Below are 22547 nucleotides of genomic sequence, written 5' to 3'. Positions count from 1 at the left end.
AGGTGATGTTGTAAATACCAAGTGTCCAGAAGCCAGAGGCTCAGCTTTGGGCCAGCAGCTGAGGTCAGAGAACACCATCAGGTCCGCAGCACAGGGGCCGGCACACAGGCAGTGCCCCTGCTCCACGCCCTAGGCCGGCATCAAACTGATGGTGTAGACAATGGCTGAGTTCCGATCTGCAGTCCAGCAGAGTTGAGGAAGAAAAACCAGGGTCTACAACGGCTGGGACTGGCCCACGGGCCAAGGCCAGGCGGAAGTGCAATGGAAAAATCTGGGCTCTGCAGGGCACTGGAGAGCAGAGCTATTCAAGACGGCCACCATGTATACAAAGCTGCCGGACACGGTCATGGTCCACAGGAGGTGCTAGCAGCACCACGGCTCCAGTGACAGCATTCTGTAGAGCGGGTCCTGGGTGCAACGTGAATCTGGACTTACTCTGCCCTCCTCCTCATGGTGGGCAGCACTGCCCACCAGACACACTGTGCACCAGCCCAGCTTGACTGTGGGGCCTCCCCCTCTTCTCTGCACGTAGGGCTGGAGTTAGGACAAAGGTGGCCATAACCCCAAGATGTGCTGCAGATGAGACCCCACACCTCGTGTGATCACACCTGGTCTGTCATCCTGGGCCCTGGCCACTGGGGGGCTTTGCTGCAGCTGGAAGAGACTGCTTTTGAAAAAAAAAAAGTTTTTAATGTTTACCTATTTTTGAGAGAGAGAGAGAGAGACAGAGTGTGAGTGGGGAGGGGCAGAAAAGAGGGAGACACAGAATCCGAAGCGGGCTCCAGGCTCCGAGCTGTCAGCACAGAGCCCAACGTGGGGCTCGATCTCATGAACCGTGAGATCATGACCTGAGCCGAAGTCAGATGCTTAACCGACTGAGCCACCCAGGCGCCCCTGGAAGAGACCGCTTTTGAAGCGAGAGGAGCAGCCCCCACACCTGACTCGTGGCTTTCTACGCCCCCTGAGAGCAAGGACAGCGCTCCTACTCTGGGCCATGGTGAGGCGAGGGGGCACGCGGCCCAGCGGGAAGGGGCATCTTCTCGACACACTCTCCACACTCAGACACATTCAACTGTTTATTCCGCAGTCAGCTACCATGGAGGATGACACCGGTCGTGACCAGATGGAAAGGAAAAATGTACGATTTCACGCCCTAGCCGGCTATCAAGCCGGACAGGATACGGAACACGATGAAGGAAATGGAGCCCACCAGGGCGTGACGGCACGGAGGACTCAAGAGGATCAACCTCACTCGTGTTTACCAAATCCAAGTGCTTCGAAAAACCAAAATCAGGCCACTCGCAGATGTCTTTCTTTTGGAGGACGAGCCCAGATGTGGAGCGCCACGGTTCTGGAGGTTTCTGGCTGCTTGCTAGCCCTTGTTTGTATTGCGGGGAAACCACGTTCTATCCCTTCTTTAAGGCGCTCACAGGAGCGGCGCGGGCCGCAGGATGACAGTCACTCAGACAGCAAAGGTCGGGGGAGGCTGTCCCCTGCTAACCCCGCTGGGGAGGGACTGAGGCGAAAGCCTCCCGATCACACACCCTGGCCCGAGCGGGGCAGCCAGTCTGTCCTCCGTCCTTCCGTCCCCCTTGCCAGGCCTCCCCGACCTCGAGGGGAGTTCTCCTTAAAGGCTGAATGTAAAAGTGCAAGTCTGGGGCCCCCTGGTTAGAGGTCTGGTCCCAGGAGGCAGTTGCTACCGCTCTCTGACAACTGCAGCGGCGAGGAACGTGGCCCACTGCTACCAGAAAATCCGGAAATCCAGCTCTGTACACGAGCCCCCCGATTCCGAAAGGATGCAATTTGTTCACGTTCTGGCAAAAATGTTTTCAGGAGTAACGTAAGTGGGTAAAGAGCGAGCCAAGTCGGGCAGACCGGGGACCGTGGCTCCACCACCCCCGCAGCCTGCCCGCCTCTCATCTGTTTTCCACGTCACATCGCTCTGAGGCACATGAATCTGAACTTCTGGGGTCTTAGCTCTTCGCAGGACACTTTTTAGATTTTTTTTTTTTAAGCCTAAAAGATAGTAGTCTGTCTCTATTTTTGTTCTTTGGGATATTTTTCGGTCTTAAGATAAAAGGGTACTTGAATAGGGGCAATCCTTCTCTCTTGTTAAAATATGCCAGTTGAACACACGTTACAAAGATAGCACCACGTCAAACCGAGTGAGGGAGCCGCCTACACACGGGGAGAGAGCTCCGGAAAGCACGGTAATGACTGAGAAGCGGAGCGGTTCTCCTCCAGCGTCTCCCTCCCTGGGCGGTGGTGGGGCCCGCTTCCCAGCCTTGCCCACCTTCACCACTTGATGTCTCGGCTGGCGGCAGGGAGCCCCGGGCCCCGGTACACGGTGTGCAGGGCCTCCCGGACCCTGGGGGAGTCGGCCCCGTCCAGCCACTCCCGGTACAGCTCCTGCACGTGGGCGCTGGTCTCGGGGGGCCGCACGGGGACGTCCGCGTACTTGCCCTCCATCTGCCGCAGCAGCGCCTTGTCTGCGCGCCCATCCTCCGCCTGGGCTTGGCCCCTGCCGTTCAAACACCCTGGAAGACAAGCAGGGAGCCTATGCTTTTTCTCCTCTGCGTCGAAGGGAGTGGCTCCGGGGCAGAGGAGAAACGACACCGCGTGCGGCGTCCCGTGGCCAGAGTCTGGAGCTGGACTCGACGTGCGGCCCCCAGCTCCCAAGGACAGCAGCTTACAGGCTCACAGCCCCGGATGCTTCCTAGTCTTACCTACTTATGCTCTCCAGGAAACAGTTTTTACCTAAAACCGAATAGCCTGCCAACCTTTAGAATCGGATGGCTGTACATGCAAATCCGGACCTCTGGTTTCTCCTGAAACTCATCAGAACCAGAAGAGCACGAAAACCGCTAACGGGCAGTCACGCCGCTGCTGTCTCGTAAAGCCTCTGGGTGCTGGTCACCCCCCCCCCCCCCCGCCCCTGGGCGGCACTGGGGAGGGGACGGGAACCCGGGAGCCCACACAGGAGCCTACCCGCCCAAGTACCGCAGCCGGGATGAAGGGCGTGCCTCTCACGTAGGCGTGCTGCTTACCTCCAAATGTGTTAGATGATGTCACGATTTATAGGATGACATTCATGGAAAAGAACTTGGAGCAAACTTCCACCCTGGTCGAGTCCCCTTCCGCCTTCCCTTGGCAGCACCCAGCAGCTGCACTTTTGACCCCAAATCCTGAAGACGCTCAGTGGCGGCGGAGGACCCTGCCCGCTCTCCCAGGGTCTGCTCCTCTCCTCAGACCCCCGGCCCCCGCCCCCGCCCCCCTGCCTCCTCACCTGCACCCGCACCCGTCTGCTCCCCCGCGCCCCCACGTGGCCTCCCCAGACACTGGCGGGTTTTCACTAGCGCCCCGGCCGTGCCTCCTCTCGGCAGGCAGGTTCCAATCTCGTGGGCCCTCCCCACTCGGGGCACGAGTGGTCCCACTGCCACCCGGAGGCCACAGGATCCTCTCCCCCGACACCCACACCCACTGCACCAGCAAGTCCGTGGCCTCTGCTGTGGGAAGCCGCCCCGGCCCCTCTGGTTGGCCTCTGTTTCTCTGTCCCTCAGGTGGGGCCTAGCCACAGGTGGGGCCTCTGGAACCGAGAGCAGGCCCTCACCTGGTGCCACCGCAGGTGCAGCTCTTCTCTGGGACTATGTCCCAGGGCTTTCCTAAGGGGACACCTGGCTTTTCTGCTCTGTGGTGAGAGGAGGACAGGGACCACTGTGTCAACCACCAGGGCGGCACCCACGAGGTGTCAGAGTTGGGCGAGGCCTGCGGGCGGAGCCCCCGTGCCTTACCCCCGGCGCAGGCGAGCACCTCCACAAAGTGGTACGGGAACCTGCCCTTCTTCAATTTCAGAACCACATTCTGGATGTTTCGAAAGCCATACGCAGCAGCAAAGCGTAACAGAACCTCCCCGTTCTTTTCAAGGGTGACCTCCTGGAAGTCTTTGTTCCTGTAAGGTGAACAAAATGGGTTTTCATCTACAGAGTCCTTCCTCTGTAGCTCGACAATTGTTTTCAAATCTAAGTTGGAAACGTTAGCAAAATGAAAAGTCTGCGAACGAAAACAAAGAAGGCTTTTTGATCTTGGCTGTTCTGAACCCTATACCTAGGACAGCCCCCACCCCAACTCACACACACACGCACACACACACACACAGGCCTGGCTGGCTTTGGGCAGTTTGCCCTGGACAGCAGCGCTGACCACACAGGCAGACCTCAGGGTGCGGTAGGTGACCTCCCCCACGTCCTCGTCAAACAGCTGCTTGGCGGCGTGTCTGAAGACGTGCGCCAGGTACCCGTCGGAGCTGGCTCCATCATGGCGCCTCACCTCCTCCTCCTTCAGGCCTCCGAACCTTCCCAGGGAGGAAAGAGCAACAGCAAGATTAAGTCAGATGTCCAAAGTCTTACGATCCCCGTGAAGAGAGAAACCCCTCACAGATATTTATACTCTGGGGCCACAAACTCACGTTCCTGAGTTTTAACGATCGGACAAAGCAGCAGGCAGAGCCCCACTTGGTGCGCCCACATCAGGCACGTTCCCCTGGAACCCTGACACTTGGAGATAGAGCTGGGAATCTCTGGACCACTCGGAAGCGTGTGCACGTACCCAGCGGGGACAGGCGACAGGCACCGGCTCTGGCCACGGGCACTGCAGCCAGCTGACTAAACTCCATAAACCTCAGGACGACCGTCCACGAAAGGGCCTCGCCGGCTAAACAGCCCACACTCGCCCTGCGTGGAGCCCAAGGGAGCCACTCTTCCCAGGAGGTGACCCAGCCTCGGGCAGGTCCAGATGCTCAATGTCGGGAACACACGAAGTTCAGAAATGGAGGGTGCTGGCATGTCAGTGTCACCATGGAAACCCCCTTCCTCCAAGTGGCATCTCATACCAGGCCCGCCCACATCCCATGGAAGAGCCAGGAAGAGCGGGTTGTGGTAAGGGCCGAGCGGCAACACAGGAAGGGGAAACTCAGGTCAGGGGCCCCCACACCCTGTCCCCTGGCTGCACGTGGCCCCATACAGGAGGCTCCACCCACAAGGTGCCCCTCCCTGAAAGTCACTTACAGAGTATCGACGGCAGCGTCTTTTACCACGAGGTCGCTTTGCTCCATTATCTGAACGACTTCACCTACAGACAAAGAAGGGGCATGAGGCACCGAAGAAGCTGTCCTCAGGAGCTGTTTCCCAAATCATCTCCCCACTGGAAACCTGCTAAAGCGACCCCGGACGCCGTCATGCTCACGGAGGCAGGAACCCAGCTCTAGTGCAATGTAATCCCAAGAAAATGAAAAACTGATGAAACGTGAAAGAAGAGTCCAATTCCTCCTTCTGCCCTTGGAATGAGGGATTTTGCCATCTCTCCACATTTCTGTTTCTGAAGCAGAAACTTTTTGCACACAGCCTCCTGTGGACAGATGACCAAGGCGCAGTGGCTGCCCTCACACGGTATCAGGTTGTGTGCAAAGAGATGAGCTGAGAACCAGAACTGTTCTCCTACTTCCCTCCACACAGCGGCCCCCGGAAGGCTTTGTGGAAACAGCTAATGTTTACATCAGCCACCGAGGCATCACGTGCGCACGAGTGGACTCCATGTCTGAGAACGATAGTAAAACGGACTCTGCATCTCAGGAAAACCCACTATCTACCCTTCCTTGGCTGCTAGGGCTGTCCTGTCTCCCTCCCCCGGGGACCCGGGGGTTCTCGTGCTGGAGTTTCAGGTCAGGGGACCCACGCCCAGGAGTCCCTGTCCCCGAGAACTGGCCTAAAGTACACCCACGTGGGTTCAGCAGACGTAAGCCGCCCGCAGACTGCGATGTTCTGCGGAACGGTCCTGGAGGACGCCGAGGAACCACCCCCACCCCAGCACACAGGCTAGAGCAGGCCCAGGGCGCTGGAGCACCGTGGGTCCCCGCTCTGTCTCCAGGTGAAGGTTTGGTTTGTCCGCAGAGCCTCTGGGCTCACACGCGACTTTTCCGCGCTGCGTGAGCGCTGCCTCTCTCCACTTTCCTGCAGTCTGGCCCTCGGGGGGCCTGTCGTGACCTCAGAGGATGACGGGCCAGAGGCCCCAGCAGTCCCCAGCTCTGCACCCCCCTCACCTGAGGTTAGTACGCAGTCAGCACCCCGGGAGCCGTGCAAAGCTGTGGGAACGTCTTCTCGAAGGGCTTCCAGTTTCCTATCGTAGCAAGGGGCCACGATAACATGGAAAATCTTGTCTGGGGACAGGTTCTGGGGAGAAAGAGCAAACCCAGGTTGGGGCTGTGGGAAGCGAGGAGGGCAGATGTGTGCCAGTGCCCACAACACCCCCCGGGGCCTTCCTCAGACCCAAATTCCGACCTGTGCCTGCCTCCCAGCTGTACGGGGAGACCGTGCCCTGCAGACCCGGGCGGATTCACCCAGAGCCTATAAGGCCGATGGCCTGGAGATGCCAGGGAAGAGCTGTAAAGCTGAACCCGTTTCCCCTGAAACCTCTGCATACAGTGACCAAACATGGTTAAGAGTAAGCCACACGGATGGTTGCTCGACGCCCGGCTGGTTTGCCTTTGGACCTTCTGGAAACTTCCCAAGTGACACCTATCGGAGCTGCCCCTCTGGTGCCTACGGCTGAGCTGGAGTTGGTAGCCACGCCAGGAGCTGGCACAGTTGCTGAGTGACCTTTGTGGAGAGGCCTCGGTGGAAACACCCTACTCGGGGCAGTCTGAGGAGGGTGCCGGCCGGACCTCAGCAGGCCCACAGGACCAGGAAACTCCTGGACTCCCCCAGGCAGTGGGGCTGGGGCAGTCCCACAGTTCATTTTTCTGTCCCCAAAGTGAACACGTACACACTGACATCACATTTATGATTCACAAGCTGTGGTGATGTTATGAGCGAAGGAATGAAAAGGGAACATTCCCACTGCTAAATTAACGAGGATGCCAGAACTGTGTGGCTTCTTGAAACTGGCTGTGGGTCTGGGGGATTCCTCCAGTTCCTGCAGGGCCAGACCTTGATGGTTCCCTGGAGAGATGTCTAATCTGACTGAGGAGGACTGTGGGGGCTCTGGCAGCCGGAGAGCAGACCACGGGAGGGGCCACATCGTGGATGGCATGAGAGTGTCAGGGACCTCCGGAAGGACCCAGGCCTGGCCTCCACTAGGCTCCCAAGGCGGCCCTGGATGGCATGCGGGGGGTCTGCGTGGGGAGGGACAGCACAGGGGCCAGCTGATGATGGGGCACCGTCCATGGTGGGGGAGCCGGGGCAGGCGAGGGATGTGGAACGGCCTTCAGGGGCCTGGCTGGGAGATTTCCCGTCACGTGAAGGCAGATGCAGCCAAGAGGTCAGACACTAGCTGCTCGCTGTGGTGACAGGCCAGGGACTCCCTCAGCAGGACGGCAGCATTTCCACTCGGTCCGGGTCTGACACCACCCTGGTCGTGCGTGGTGGAACATTCCCTATCTCCTGGCCCACGTGCTGCCCTCTGGGAGGAGGCTGGCTTACCTGCCGTCTAGCGAAGTAATCCTTCACCAGGGAGCCCATGATCTGTTGGGGAGACTTAGCGGTGCAGAGGTGGGGGGTGACAGGGTGGCCCAGCACCCGCTCGGCATATCGGACCCAGCCTGGGGAGAGAACGGGTCCCCTGTCAGCTGCTCACAGTGGCTTCCTCCTGCTTTCTGTCACACACGAGGAATTCAGCGCTCCCAGGCCCTGTCACTTGGGGTAAAGCCAGACACCTCTCCTGACCCTAGGAGCTGGTGGCGGATCCCCCCCAGGAGCTGGTGGCGGATCCCCCCCAGGAGCCGGTGGCAGATCCCCCGCCAAGCTGCTTTTCCTCAGCAGCTTGGGCCACGCAGACCCCAGCTGCATTTGCCCCGGACGGGAAGACGCCCCTGCCGGCTCGCCAGAGAGGACGGAGTGGAAGGAAGTGAAAGCTGGTACAGGGGGTCCCCCAAAAGAGGAGGAGCACAAGCTTAGAGGAGCAGGCACGCGGCAGCGTCCCGGGGGGACAGGGCCCCTCTCCACCGTGCCGGCCACAACACCGTCCTCGCAGCCGGCAGCCATGCTCAGATGCTGCATCGGCCACAAAGCCACCGGCGCCACTCACCTATCAGAAGTTAACGACCGACTGCTCACTTAGGGCGAGGACCACAGGAGGATTTCACGCCCCAGTGACAGCAAGAGACAGCACACTTGCTCTCCACCTACTACGTGCCCAGCACGGTACAAGCATTTCCTGAGTGGCTGACGGCCACTGTGCCCTCTGGGGTCACCCCTGCTATGGTTTCCAGGGGTGACAGGAGTCAGAGAGATCAGTGAACTACAAGGCCAGAAGCCTGGTGAGAGGCCTGCTGACCCCGAGCTGGGCGTGCGCACCACGGCACACGGGGGAGCACAGAAGCCTGGCGGTAAAGCTGCTCGTCAGACCCTGGGGACAGCCAGCCACTGTCCTGTGACCGCCCCCGGTAGGGAGAAGCGGCAGGCTCCAGTCGACACGACTATCCCGTCCGAACAAACTCAAAGCACAGCTGTCACCTCCAGGACAGGAAGTGTCTGCCGCGACCCCCAAAAGCCCCAGGAGAGGGGGCCCTGGAGGAGGGCTCTCTCATCCCGGCCTCAGACGTTAAGATGAGAAACTGCCAAACACCGTGGCACCTTCGGGGCCCCAAGGCCCTGCCCCCCGGTCTCAGTGCCCAGGCCAGCAGCTCGAGACACGGCTCCCAGGCAGGTGGCACCTCTGGGCTGCAGGCAGGCTGCTGTGTGCTGGCCCTGGGCGCCCCACAACATCAGGCAGGACACCAGGAGGTAAGGGGCAGGGCCCACGGAGGACACCCGGCCTTGGGTGAAGAGGGCTGAGCAGAGACAGAGAGGAGGAACCAGGGTCCCAGGCCCCACGGCTCCCTGCGTCTGAAACCAGACAGGCTAGCTTTTCCTGAGGGTTCCCTTCATCTCCCCCCGGAGACAGAGAGGCTGCCGCCGGCTTCACAGCAGCACAGGTGTGACAACACGCTACCCGGATGCTGGCACTTTCCTCGTCAGACCACGGACGGGATGGGACGAGGGGAGGTGCTTGGAGAAGTGGCCTGCAGATACGCGGCTGGGTGCCGGGCAAAGGTACACCCAACAGGAGGCGTTCTGTCAGGCTGTGGGCGGCAAGGGTACCCCAGGACCGGGGAGCCCTGTGAGCCAGCACGGGACTGCCCCCGGCCCCGATTCCATCCGCCAGGTCATGTCACCTGACCCTGACATTGCTTCAATTCCCTCACCTTGTCACAGGGAAGCAAAAATGACAATGCCAATCGTAGAAAAGGGTTAGGTTTGAACCGAAGCTCACCTCCTCTCCCTGAATTTGAGAGAGGGTATGGAGCTGAACAACTCATAGTCCTGACACGTTTAGGTAGAAGAACTCCAGAAGGAAAGTGCATCATTATCTAGGAAGAACATTCCAGAAGCTCCAAACCTACATGTGAGCAGACTTGAACAGCTTGACACCCTGAACACAGCCAGTATCAGGCCAGATCGGGGGTGGGGGCCGGTCTGCGTCAGTCAGTGGCTCAGTGAGAGGGGGCTCGGGCGGATGTGCAGGGGACCCGCGGGCACTTCACTCCCTCCTGACCCAAAAGCCCGGGGGGCCTGGGACCTCTGACCTCACCCACCTCCTCTCCTGCCCCCAAGGCAGACCCATGAGAAACGCTGCCTCAGGCCCACGGAGGCACAGCAGCGGGCTCTGGACGCTCACCCGGACAGGCGGAGGTGAGCATGGGCAACGCAGGCTCCTCCTCGCTGTGCTGGCGGAAGCGACGCACAAATTCCTTCTGACTCTCCAGCACGCTGAAATCCGCGGCTATCGTTGTGTCGAAGACATAGTGCACCCCTGCAAGAACGAGGGGAGCATTTAGCTTCTCTTGACCTGCAAGAGTCCGGAGACTCGAAGATCAGACTCAAAGGACAGACTCCATGGCACCCCTGCACGATCTCCCTCACTCTCGCCTCACAAACCGCAGAAGCCCAGGACTGTGCTTTCACTTTTCCTTGAAACAATAAACATGCGTCGCTTTTCACAATAACATACAAGTATTTTCTCTCTGGCTTCTTCTTGTTCTCTCTACATCTACATAAACACTTCATGGTAGCCCATAAAAGTAATGGAATATTGCAAGATACCAGCACCACTCTCTTCCAATCAGTGGCTAAATTTCAGTCTGTGATGATCCTTGATGTCTTGAAAATAAATGAGTAAGTTGGCAGCTCATACCTTTTTGATGGCTGCAATTGTTATGATTTGTAACCATCTATCTTTTTTCAGCTATCTTTTTAAAATAAATTTTCTTAATATTGGCTCGTAAGGATGATACATTTTTAATAATTACAATAAAGTTAAAATAACTTTAATATCTGCAGCTAGTCTAAATCTTAAAAGCAAAGTTATTCCTAAAAAGAAACATTATAAAGATAAGCATCATGTTATCATTTAAAGTATTACCTTAAATCAGTTTTGCTACAAATATATTTTATTAACGTATAATGCCCATTATTTTCTTTCAAAAAATTCTCCCGCAAGTGGAGCCGGGGTAGCTTAATCAGTTGAACGTCCGACTTTGGCTCAGGTCATGATCTTGAGGTTTGTGGGTTTGAGCCCCGCATTGGGCTGTGTGCCAAGAGTTCAGAGCCTGAAGCCTGCTTCAGAGTCTGTGTCTCCCTCTCTCCCTGTCCTCCCCCCCTCACACTCTGTCTCTCTCTCTCTGTCAAAATAAGTTTTAAAAATTCCCTCACAAGCAGTGGTGCCTGGGGGGCTGTCGGTTAAGCATCCGACTCTGGATGTCGGCTCAGGTCATGATCTTGTGGTCCGTAAGATGGAGTTCTGTGTCGGCCTCTGTGCTAACAACACGAAGCCGGCTTGAGATTCTCTCTCTCCCCTCCCTCCTCTGCCTCCCTTGCTCCAGCTCTAAACCTCTTTGTCAAAATAAATAAATAAACTTAAAAAAAAAAGTTTCCTCCCAAAATAGGGCCTTTCCCCAAGAGAAGAGAGCTCTGGCCTTCGGTAAGGCCGAGCCGACCTGAGGCGTTCTCAGATCACGCGTGTGAAGGGGTAGCTAAATCCGTGCTCGCAGCTGTGGCCCCACCGGGAGCAGGCAGTGTGCAGGGAACCCACTCCACGCCCAGCGCTCCGAGGAGGCGGCCGTCTTTATTCTGAGCGTCACCTTATTCTATTAGGAATCCCCCGTGTGCTTGGTCTCTAAAAACCACTGCAGAAAAACAAACTCGTGTTGGCAAACGGCCCCAGCTGTCCTCTCCTGAGCCCACCTGGCGGTGGTGTGCACGAGGGCACACGGGGCGGCAGATGCTCTGTGCATGGTGGCGTGGGGGGCTGGGGTTGGGCAGCTCTGGTCCGACGACAGCGGGTGACACAGGAGCCTTCTTACCGCCATTTTGCACAGTGCCATTCTAGCTCATTCACATCCGAGCTCCGAACCGTGTCTGAAAGGGACCACCTTCCTGTTTTGTGCACAGGACACAGCCCATTCCCTCACTGCTCTGCTCTTCAGAGCACATCCTGGGAACTCAGATGCCAGTCATCTTGCAGGAACGAGGCTCTACGAAACGCCTTCCGTGGGCCCCGGGAGCCGGGACGAGACTACACTCCTTGGCAAGTGCAGGAACCTCCAGCGTGTCCCCGGCCACCCCTTCCCCTCCATCCCTTGCCACTCCCGGAGGCCGGGCCACACCTGTCTGCACAGCAAGGGGTAAGAGACACCTGCGGGGTCTCCTCTTACATTCCTCAAGGTGCTCATGGAAGTCCTCGTCTACGCTGCGCCCCTGCAAGCTGAACTCTGGAGATACAAAGGGCAGCCATAAACTGGCATCCTCGACGCACAGACAACATCAAGGAGCCTCACCAAGACTTTTGAGGAAGCCGCAGAGTCTTCTGGATGCATCAGTCACACTGAGGCGGAATTTGGCAGCAAAGTAAGGCAGAGACTGAGGACACACCGACACCACCAGCACCTTGTGCTGTGAGGTATCACATTTCTGGAAGAAACAGAGTAGAGTGTCATTCATGGGGGGAGTGCGGAAAGTAACATAAGACATTATAATAAAAAGGTCAGAAGAGACAGAATGTCATAGATGTTCTGCGGAAAGCCTCCTAAATATACAAGCACTAGCAAGTATAATTAAGGACATGGAAAAAGTGAGGACTAAAGAGTATGACGTCCTGAGACGCCTGGGTGGCTCAGTCAGTCGGGCGCCTGACTCTTGATTTTGGCTCAGGTCATGAGCTCACGGTCGTGAGATCAAGCCCCCTGTGGGGCTCTGCGCCGAACGTGGAGCCTGCTAGAGAGCCTCTCTCCCTCTGCCCCCTTTCCCCTGCTCACGCTTTCTCTCTAATTAAAAAAAAAAAGTACATCCTAAGAGATTTTGTCAATTTGATTTTTTAATGTTTGTTTATTTTTTTGAGAGAGAGAGAGAGAGAGAGAGAGAGACCCCCAAGAAGTCTCTGTGCTGTCCCACAAACTGTAAGCTCGTGACCTGAGCTGAAATCAAGAGTCAGATGTTTAACTGACTGAGCCACCCAGGCGCCCCTGCCAATGATAACCTTCACATCTTCTGACCTACACAGTTCTGATTTCTTTTTCTGATTGTATTGTCTAGGTCCTTTAAACTCAACCTCCGATAACAGTGGTGATAAATGGTACTAACATCTCGATTCAGACCTCGGTGGAAATGCTCATAAAGATGTACTATTAAGTAGAGGTTTGCGGAATTTCTGGTAGATACCCATAGGCGTCAGCATTTCAGTTGCAGCAAATGGGTACGCAACTCACTGGAATAAATAACAAGGAAACGGCTGTTTTGTGAAACTGGGCTGGTGAGCCAGCCACTCGAGTTGTGGTCAGGGACACGGCAGTTTGTTGAGTTTGAGCCCTGCCTCAGGCTCTGTGCTGACAGTGTGGAGCCTGCTTGGGTTTCTCTCTCTCTCTCTCTCTCTCTCTCTCTGCCCCTCCCCTGCTCATGCTGTCTGCCTCTCTCAAAATAAACTTAAAAAAAAAAGTTATCACTGGCAGACAACACACCTACAAAACTGGAAGTAACCTAGGAAACTAGGAGAATATCAAGCTTACAAAATAGCTACATACAGATGATACATGAAAACCAAAAGCTTTCCACCCCAACAAAAATCAGCATTACAGAATTTAACAGATAAGAGGCGGTATGTGTAACAAAACAACCACAGAGACCCAGCCACACCAAGAACACATTACGTTGCAGAGAACAAAGATGCAACATGAACACTTGGGGGGGTCACACAGCCTAACCAGAGGCACAAACCACGATCATGGACGAAAAGATTATTCAGTAAAATATAAACTTCCCCCTCATTAACCTATCGACTCAATGCAACTCGCGTCAAAGACCCACAGTTAATACCCAATAGTACAAGGTCAGCCAAGAGAGGAGAACACAGAACAAAGAGAAGGATGGGGTCTACCAGCAGCTGGGGCCTGTTAAAATAAAATCCAATAAACCGTACGTGCGTCTAGCAGTACAAAAGCCTTCTTATGACAACGCAAATTAAAAGCTAGCGAGGAGAGAGCGCCCTGCACAGCTCCAGAAATCCAGTGACTCAAGTGTGACGGGAGTGTGCACACACACTACGGGAGACGCTCCGCCCGGGAGAAAACATCTGTGCCCTGTGAGCCGGGCCCAGGGTGCTGCGAGGGGGTTGCGGGGGAGGGGCCGGGAATGGCTGAGTCTGGACTTGTCTACACGAGGGAACGGCCCTCCAAGCTGTTCAACGCCTGGCAGCCGAGTGCAGTCTCGAACTCACAGAGCTGTGAACAGGCGGCATACAATATGGTCAATGAGCATGTTAAAGATGTTCAGCCTCACTGACGATCAAGAAAATGCAAACGGGATCTTCTAGTGATCACACTGGAAAAGCAAGGAGTTTGAGAGCAGGTGTGGTCAGCATAGCGGGACGTGGGCGTTCTCACCTATCACTTGCAGGAGCATAAAGGGAGATTCTGGCACAAAGTACCGCCACTAAAGAAGAAGAGCCCGCGGTTTTGTTCCGTGGAATGTGCCAGTGTGTGGGGGGACCAAGATGCGTCGTAAGTGAGCCGAGTCTGCTCAGTGTAATAAGACAGCTGAAGCCATCTTGCTTGGACAAGGACGAGGGTGAGCAGGCAGGGACGGGTGAGCACGGTGACGGGAGCCGACAGGGTGAGGTCTCCCGGCTCAAAGTCCATCCCACTGCTTGCCCACAGACCTCCCAGGGAGCCCGAACGCCAGGAAGGGGACGGACAGACACCATGCTGACAACCCAACATGTTATTTCTATCTGAAACTGTGCCCCCAAAATGCTGAAGGGCGTACCCAAGAACACGCCACAGGGGTGGCAAACACAGAGAACATCGCTTGGCTCTGTCCTGGGCCACGTCAAACCCGTGTTCCTCCCGGCCTCTGCCCCGCTCAGGCACACCGCGCATTGCGAGGGGCAGACCCAGGTGTGCCTTCCAGCTCCCCTGCCTCCCTGGCCATTCCTTTCACCTGTCTTCCTGTCAGGAAAGACACTGTTCACAGCTGAGTGACACAGGTCTACAGGGCAGCTGAGGGACCACAGCACTGGCCCAGCCTGATGAGCCCATTAGACCAGAACCCCACCTCTGTGAATAGACCGGGGACCTTGCCTCATTCCACGTCAGTGAGGGAGTGTAGCCCTGGGTGGCGATCGTTCTGGCTGGCGGCGGACTCTGGAGAGGGCAGAGTCAGGCAAGGGACACAGGGCCAGGGCCAAGACCTATGCCCTGACCCCAGCAGAGGCTTTCACGACTCACCTGCACCGGCCCCCTGGGCCGCAGCACCAGCAGGTGCCCCAGAAGCCCTACCTTATTAAGGTTCAGAACTCGAAAGAAGTCCTTGGCGTTCTGCTGGGAGACCTGGAGCCCTTCCTCTGCAGTGACACAGCTGTCACACGCCAGGCAGTCACTCAGAAATATCTTGGCATCGGCCAACTTATGGAATTCTCCCTTCTATAAAAGAAAGATGAGGTCGGTTTTGGTCTGATATTTCAGTAAAAACTCTAACATGTGCTTCTCTAGGGAGGGTGGCAGCATGAGACCAGCACAGGACATGGACCCCCTTGAACAGCACAGAGCCAGGCCTGCAGCTCGAGGGGCTGGAGGGGCACAGAACAGGCCACAGTGACACCAGGGAGTCTCACAGATGACAATCGAGGGCGGGAGCAGGACGGCACTGTCGTGTGGTGGGAAGAAATCGCCATTCCTGTGTCTTGGGAGCTGGCCCGGACCTTCTCCTCCCTGTACCCCTTCTGTGTAGCCCCTGAGGACTCCTGCTTGGCCGGGTGAGCTCCCCATGGAAACCCGTGGCCTGGCCTCAGGTCTGAATGGGGCCCAAGACTTTGCACTTCTAACGTGCTCCCAGGTGGGGCCAGACCTGCCACTCCCGGGGTCTGGAGCACACGGCCGGTGCCCAGTAGATACTGCTGTGCTCCACCGAGAATACGGCCTCTCCGTGCCTGCAGGGGTGTCTGTGAGCACGCTCTGCACTGTGCCCAGCAGGACTTCCTCCCTGCCCGGTGCACCACCCAGTCCTTTCTGCAGGCTCTCCTGGGCCAGGTCTGGTCCTTCCCCTCCCTCTTGTCTCCTAAACATGTGCCTGTGCGGAAGACTGCCCAGCACCCCTGCTCTGCCATCAGCCTTACCTTCCAGAGCAGTGCCAGCCTCCCCACCCCCAACACCTCCCCAGCCTTCACCTCCAGCGGGGCTCTCACCCTTCTGAGCTCCAGACAGACGGCCATCCCACAGAAAGCTCAGCGTCTGTGGAACCAGAACTGCACTCTACTGCCTGTGCTGCGTCCTTTCCTGCTTTTGCCACTCCGGCGGGCCTGCCCAGGCCCCACCACCCTGTCTCCCGTATCGTTTCCTTCATTCTCCCCTGCTCTAGCCACCTTAAGCCACCTGCCCCCAAACACACATATGACCTGTCCCCTTACCCAGACGCCCTCAATGGCTTTCACTGCCCCTCCCCCAGAGCACTCTGTCCACACCTCCCTTGTGCCTGGAAAGCGCACCCCACCCCTGACCTGCTCACGTAAGGGGGTACCACCCACCGTGCTGGCAGGGCGTCCACTGAGGCCGTGTGCACACCTTATCTCTGTGTCACCACGGCCCTGGGAGGGAAGTAACTCGACTCTCCAGCTCACTGATAAGGAAACTGGGGCTCCAGGGTTTAGATGTCTGTCTGAGATGACGAGGCCAGCGGGTGGGTGTGGGAGGCACCGGGCACTCCCCGCCTCTTCCACCTTTGTGCCCTGGGTGCCGTTCTCACCCACTGCTTGCCAAACCCCACGGCCGCCGGACCACAGAGCGGTGCCAGTACAGGAGGGACGAGACCAGTTCCTGTCGGGCAGACGTCGAGACTACAGAGAACCCTGCTGCTCTTCGCCCCACGTTGCCAGCTCTCCACTAGTGAGGTCGGTACCAGGACTTGCCAAGGGAAGAGCGACCTCCCCCTACCCGGTAAACACAAACCGTCACTCCTAGCAGAGGAGGATGCAAACACTCAAGAACGGACTTAGAGAAGAAACCACTAGAAAAATAACCTTACAGGATCAGATTTGAATTATTTTATAAGTTACCTACCTAAACTCCCATTTTACAGAATGAAGCTTCTCATTACATAAAATTGGATATTCCAATACTATAACACTCCTTCTAATAAACTATTAAGGAGGACGCTTTTCTCTGTTCCTCACGCAGCTTGCTTTGGCTCGGTGTATTCTCGGAAGGCTGGCTCTCGGGCACCTCTGTCTCAAAAGGTCATGTGCCTCGGAATGACGGACCTGTGTGTGTGTGTGTGTGTGTGTGGCCCCGGGCAGGGCACCACTTCAGTACCTTCTTTCCTAGAGCATGACGTGCTGGGGACAGGAGCCCTCGAAGAGGACAAAAACGGCCACAGCCGTTTACTCCAGGCGAATACAACACTGAAAAACTACTTGCCTCTCCGTTCTCCAGGGCCAGACTTGGTACGTCGACTGATGCATTCTCTTGGTCATCGGTTTTTGTTTTTTTACTACATTCCTTGAAAAGGCAAAGGAACATATAAAAGAACAACTTTTTAATTTGACTCCCTGAATTTGCAAAGATGCACATAGTCTCCCCTCCATTAACCTCATGTGTAGAAGTTTTTTCTACAAAAATAAAAGCGACCGTACTTGTGGACACACGGAGACAGACAGACAGACAGACAGACAGACACACACACACACACACACACACACCCTCCTCTATCTGTAGCTGTATCCCTTTTAGTAACTGAGAACTAGAAACAATGGGGCCTTCCATCCACAGGTAAATCAACACCGACTACCAGGACACACATCATATTTAGAACACAATGGACTAGAACTGTACGCGAAGCTCTGAAAACGCACCTGCTGTATGTTAAGTAAAAAAAAAAAAAAAAAGTGATGGAATATTTATATGAACCAATTTGTGGAAAAACAAACCAAAAACCCCATTCATGCACTGAATGGCTATGTATGTTCCGCTGCCTAGAAACAAGTGTGGAAAGCCATCCCAGTTACCATGGTTACGCAGGTGGAGAGGACCAGCCCGGACCTTCCTGCCTGTATAGTTTTGTTACTATAAGCATGTTAGCTGTAGAAAAGCCTCCTCAAAAACATTTTTTGATCATGGTTTCAATCATCCACATCAAGAATGGTGTTTTCCGTGACTGCCCTGAGTGGTTGCAGAGGTTGGTGTTTTGGGGGGTTTTTTAGTATTCTTTTTCTGGCTTCAAAAATACTTTGCGAGCATGGACAAGTGCACGGAAAACTAGAAAGACGAAGCATGACCCCAACTGTAACGTTAACTACAAGGCACCTGAAAACGTCACCTGACACGCAGTAGTAGCTCCAGACACCTGGCAAGGTGCAGCGCCCGGAGCTTACCAACCATCTACAGTCGCCCTCCATCCAGTTAAAACCCCAACTAGTTCTGCCAGACACGCGATCAAGGGTGCAGGTTGACGCGGACGCAGAGGCGCCCGGAGCGGCGATCCGGGGGACCGGGAGCGAGGACCGCGCAGCGGCTGGCGCTGCCCGCTCTGGGCACCGGGGCTCCCGCATGCCCTCAGACGCGGGCAGCCCAGATCCCCTGACCCCAAGCAGCCTCGACCCCGGACAGGCCGACCCTCGACTCCCTGACCCGGAGCGGCCCATCTCAGCCGGGCCGGCCCCCGACCCCAGCCCGGCCGGCCCCCGCCCCCGGCCCCCCACGCCCAGACCCCAGACCCCCGACCCCGAGGAGCCCACCTTCCGCGTGCAGTGCTCACACTTCATCTGGAGCGGGGCAGGCAGGAGGCCAGGGCTCGGCCTGAGAAGAGCACCAGGAGACGCGGTCACTGACGCCCGCCACCCGCCGCCCTTTGTTGTAGTCGCCCCCGGCCGGCTCCACCCCCGGAGTCTCCTCTCGGCCAATGAGAGCGCTGGGAAGGGACAGGCCTCACCACTAAACCAATAGAAGTGAGAAAAGGGCGATGCGGCTCCCTCCCGCACGGCTCCGCCTAGGCCAATGAGAGCACCGGGAAGGGGAGGGCCGGGCCCCGGAGCCAATCGGAGTGCGCGGGGGCGGGGTGCGGCGGACGCCCTGGAGGCCCGGCAAGTTCTCGCGCCCGTTTTGGCAGCGCGCGGGTCGGGGGCGGGTGCGGGGCGGACGCGCGGACCCTCTCTGTAGGAGGCAGCCCCGAATTGTCCTGGGGCGCTGGGCCGTCAGCTCGGCGCCGCCTCACGCCCGTTTCTAGGCTTCGCCGGGCCATCGCCATTGCCGCCCCGAGGCGCGTCACGTAGGCCGGTCCCGGTGGCAGTGCGCACGCGCAGGTGTGCACCACGTGGCGCCTTAGGGCGCACGAAGTTGGGTGTGAAATGAGTCCTCCGGAAGTTCTAGGCAAGTGTGTGGATGCTTGCCTTACAAATAGAGAGCAGTTACTGATTCTGGGAGTGATGACTCCACCTGCGGGGCTGAAATGAAAATGTTTAACTCTTAATAATGAAAATAAACACTTTACAAAATCAGCGTCTGCCCCTTACAGGATGATCAGAAACGAGAGGCATGCCTAGAAAACTTGAGTACAGAATAGGAAAAGTAACTGGTGACCTTAAAAATAGAGTTGCCATTTTACCAGAAAAAATGGGTGTATTTGGGAATAACAGAGAATTGCAATTGGGACCAAGCTAGCTGTACCAAAACCATAATAGGCAAGTCTGGAAACAAAGGAGATGAGCACACTTTTATAGAGGAAAAGGGGATGTTGGCAGAGGCTATTGTAAACAGAAAGTCCAGTGGAGTAAAGTAGTGGCCTCTCGGCACCGAGCTTGACTGCTTCTCCTGGCTGGGCCGTCCTGCTGCAGTAGCTGAGTACCTGCAAGGATCCTGCGGGGTCTGCGTTGGAGACCAGCGGTCGTGGACGGAGAGCGCCCCTGCCTGGCCCCAACCCAGCCTAAAGAGGGTTTCCTTGATTCAGTTTCAGGATTTCTAGTGCTTCATACAGCTTTTCACAAATGCCTCTGTTAACTCAGGAGGTCTTTTTAAAAATTTTTTATTTATTATTTTTGAGAGAGAAAGAGACAGAGTGCAAGCGGGGAAGGGGCAGAGAGAGAGGCAGACACAGAATGGGAAGCAGGCTCCAGGCTCAGCTGTCAGCACAGAGCCCCATGCTGGGCTCACACCCATGAACTGTGAGATCATGACCTGATCTCACACTGAAGTCCCACACTTAACCAACTGAGCCACCCTGGTGCCCCTAAACTCAAGAGGTCTTAAATGGCTCCCAGATTAACTCTCTGCATTACTCAAATCTAGGTCAGCAGCTCTCAGAAAACACATTCCTTCAGTTTTAAGCATGAATAACAGGGTATTTTGCGGTTGTCACTTGTATATATTTCTCATTATTATTTTAAAAACGTAACCATGATACCATTACCGTAATGTGTGAAAAAAGAAAATTGCAATTACTTAATTTCATCAAATATGTAGTGTCTAGGTTTCCCTAAATTGAACTTTTTTTTTTTTTCAGTTTAAATCAGGACTTAAATAAGGTCTAATATATTCATTGGTTTGAGTGTTTCTTGTGTCTCTTTTTAAAAATTTTTTTGTTTTAGAATAACTTGCAGCTCACTTAGAAGTCGCAAAGACACCATGGAGAGCTCCTGGTCTAAAGGCCTGTGTGTGCGTTTGAATTTGTAGGTTCCATCCACATCCTGCTGGCCTTCTCCTTGCATATCGCTATAAAGGAATCCGGTGATTTGGCTGTAGAGCTTCCAAGAATTGCTGCCTGTGTCCTTGTGGAGTCCTTTCATATATCCTTGTCTGAGTTTCCAGTAAAGAGTAGTTAGAACATTCTCATGCTTTGATCACAGGTTAAATTTGTTGGCAAGACTATTTCATGTATATTGTAATTCCTTCAGGAGTTTATACTAACCGTCTTTTTGTGATATTAATTAGCGCACATTGATGAAACTGCATGGATCCATTCATTTATTATAGCAATTTTTAACCCTACCATTTCTTCTTCTTTAAAAAAAAAAATGTTTATTTATTTTGAGAGAGAGCGGGCACGAGCAGGGGAGGGGAAGAGAGAGAGGGAGAGAGAGAATACATCAGTGCAGAGCCCAGTGTGGGGCTCTATCCCATGAACCATGAGATAATGACCTGAGCTGAAATCAAAAGTCAGACACTCAACAGACTGAGCCAACCAGGGGCCCCAGTTTCTTATTAATTTACTAGTGGGAATACTTTCATAATGATAAATTCCTCTCATTCACTATTTGGTTACTCTGTTGTAAAATTTATTTTTTTTATTATTAATGTTTATTTAATTTTGAGAGAGAGAGAGAGAGAGAGGGAGACAATATCTGAAGCAGGCTCCAGGCTCTGAGCTGTCAGCACAGAGCCCGATGCGGGGCTTGAACTCACTAGCTGTGAGATCATGACCTGAGCTGAAGTCAGACCCTCAACCGACTGAGCCACCTGGGTGGCCCACTCTGTTGTAAATTTTATAAAGAAAGGCAGGATGTATGAATCTGTCAAAAAAAAAAAAAAAAAATCCAAGTTCCTTTGTTAGTATCCTCTGAAAGTGAACGAAGGATTTAAAATTGATCATTATGAATTATGGATTTAAACCCTTGAAGATTTTTGATTCATATTTTTTAAATGTTTTATTTTTGAGAGAGAGAGAGAGAGAGCATGAGTGGAGGAGGGGGAGAGGGAGGGTGACAGAGGATCTGAAGCAGGCTCTGTGCTGACAGCAGTGAGCCGGATGTAGGGCTTAAAACTCATCAACCTTGAGATCATGACCTGAGCCGAAGTTGGACGCTCAACTGACTGAGCTCCCCAGGTGCCTTGATTCATTTGAATTATTGTTCTTGTTGATGCTCAAATCCTTTTTTTTTTTCTTTTTTTCTTTTTGGCATAGAAAATCTCTTCAGCTAGGCTCCAAAAATTTTTTAACAAGATGCTAATAGTCTGTTTGCTTTTTGATACATCTGCTTGTGCATTTCTTGCTTTAGACCTGAAATCACTCCTTTCTCCCAAAAGCCTGGTTCCTTTAGTAGGAACTGCTATTTAAAAACCACAAAATCTGTACTAGTATTGTTCACTGCTACTGCATTGGTCATCGTTTCCAGTGGACAGCATTAAGAGACATTTTTTTTTTAATTTTTAATGTTTATTTTTGAGAGAGAGAGGGAGAGGGAGAGAGAACAGGGGAGGAGCAGAGAGTGAGAGGAAGACACAGGATCCGAAGCAGGCCTGCAGATCCTGCAAAACACAACCAGGAAGAAAAGCTCTTCCTCCTGCAGTGTCTCTCCAGCACCCTCTACTGGCAAAGCTTAACACCATGCCAGAGAGCACACAAAACATAGGGGTTCAGGTCCATTTTCAGGGATCAGGCAATGAAGTTTGAGTTTAGAGCTTGTTTAATGCCTTGGTAATTGGCACAATATACAGGTTTATTCACTCAGTACCCTCTTTATGGATGTTGTATTTCCAGTCTTGCTTTTGCCAATAGTCAGGATCTTAACCAAATTGACTATCATTTGGTTACACATGTGACATTTGTAAGAGTCCAGCGCAGTCTTCATTTTTAAACACCTTATAATCTAGTAGAAAAGGTCAAATTACGCAAATAAATGTAATGCAAAGTAGAATTTCCTAGGCATCATCCCAGTTCTACCCAAATTCTGAGTAAGACCACTTCCTGTTGCAGTAAGCAGGACGAACTTAAAGGAAGTACTAACAGTTCCAATCAGTCTTCAAGAAGGAAGTCCACTTCAAGAAGGAATGTGAGCTGAGGGCTCAGGTCGGCGAGGCTGCTATGCTCAGACAGAGCCCAGTTTTGCTACAGCTTAGAGGAGACGGTCTCAAAGTGCTCAAGGTGTGGTTCCTGGACCAGCGGTATTAGCAACATGTATATTTTCAGCCCCGCCCATAACTGGGCACAGGTACCAGCCATCTGTTTCAGTAAGTCTGCCAGGTGATTCCGATGCATGCTCAGGTT

The 22547-nt window shown here is 54.5% G+C and overlaps 1 protein-coding gene across 2 annotated transcripts; it reads right to left on the bottom strand.

Moving 5' to 3' along the window:
* Positions 1–711: 711 nt before the first annotated feature.
* On the bottom strand, positions 712–18470 carry NARF (nuclear prelamin A recognition factor). Of its 2 annotated transcripts, XM_060645058.2 has the most exons (12): positions 18307–18470; positions 16991–17071; positions 14858–15001; positions 11867–11999; positions 9709–9843; positions 7473–7591; positions 6095–6224; positions 5064–5127; positions 4214–4351; positions 3792–3949; positions 2294–2537; positions 712–1814 (listed from the first exon to the last, which is right to left on the bottom strand). In XM_060645058.2, exons 1-11 carry the CDS (start codon positions 18331–18333, stop codon positions 2296–2298), a joined length of 1371 nt encoding a protein of 456 aa, XP_060501041.1. In that variant the 5' UTR covers positions 18334–18470; the 3' UTR covers positions 712–1814; positions 2294–2295. The 2 variants fall into 2 exon arrangements, with proteins under 2 accessions (XP_060501041.1, XP_060501040.1); XM_060645057.3 differs by having other exon boundaries at positions 712–2537; positions 18307–18469.
* Positions 18471–22547: the final 4077 nt, after the last annotated feature.

Source organism: Panthera onca, chromosome E1 (assembly GCF_046562875.1).
Source record: "Panthera onca isolate mPanOnc1 chromosome E1, mPanOnc1 haplotype 2, whole genome shotgun sequence".
Classification (NCBI taxonomy): domain Eukaryota; kingdom Metazoa; phylum Chordata; class Mammalia; order Carnivora; family Felidae; genus Panthera; species Panthera onca.
This window is presented reverse-complemented; position numbering and strand designations above follow the sequence as displayed.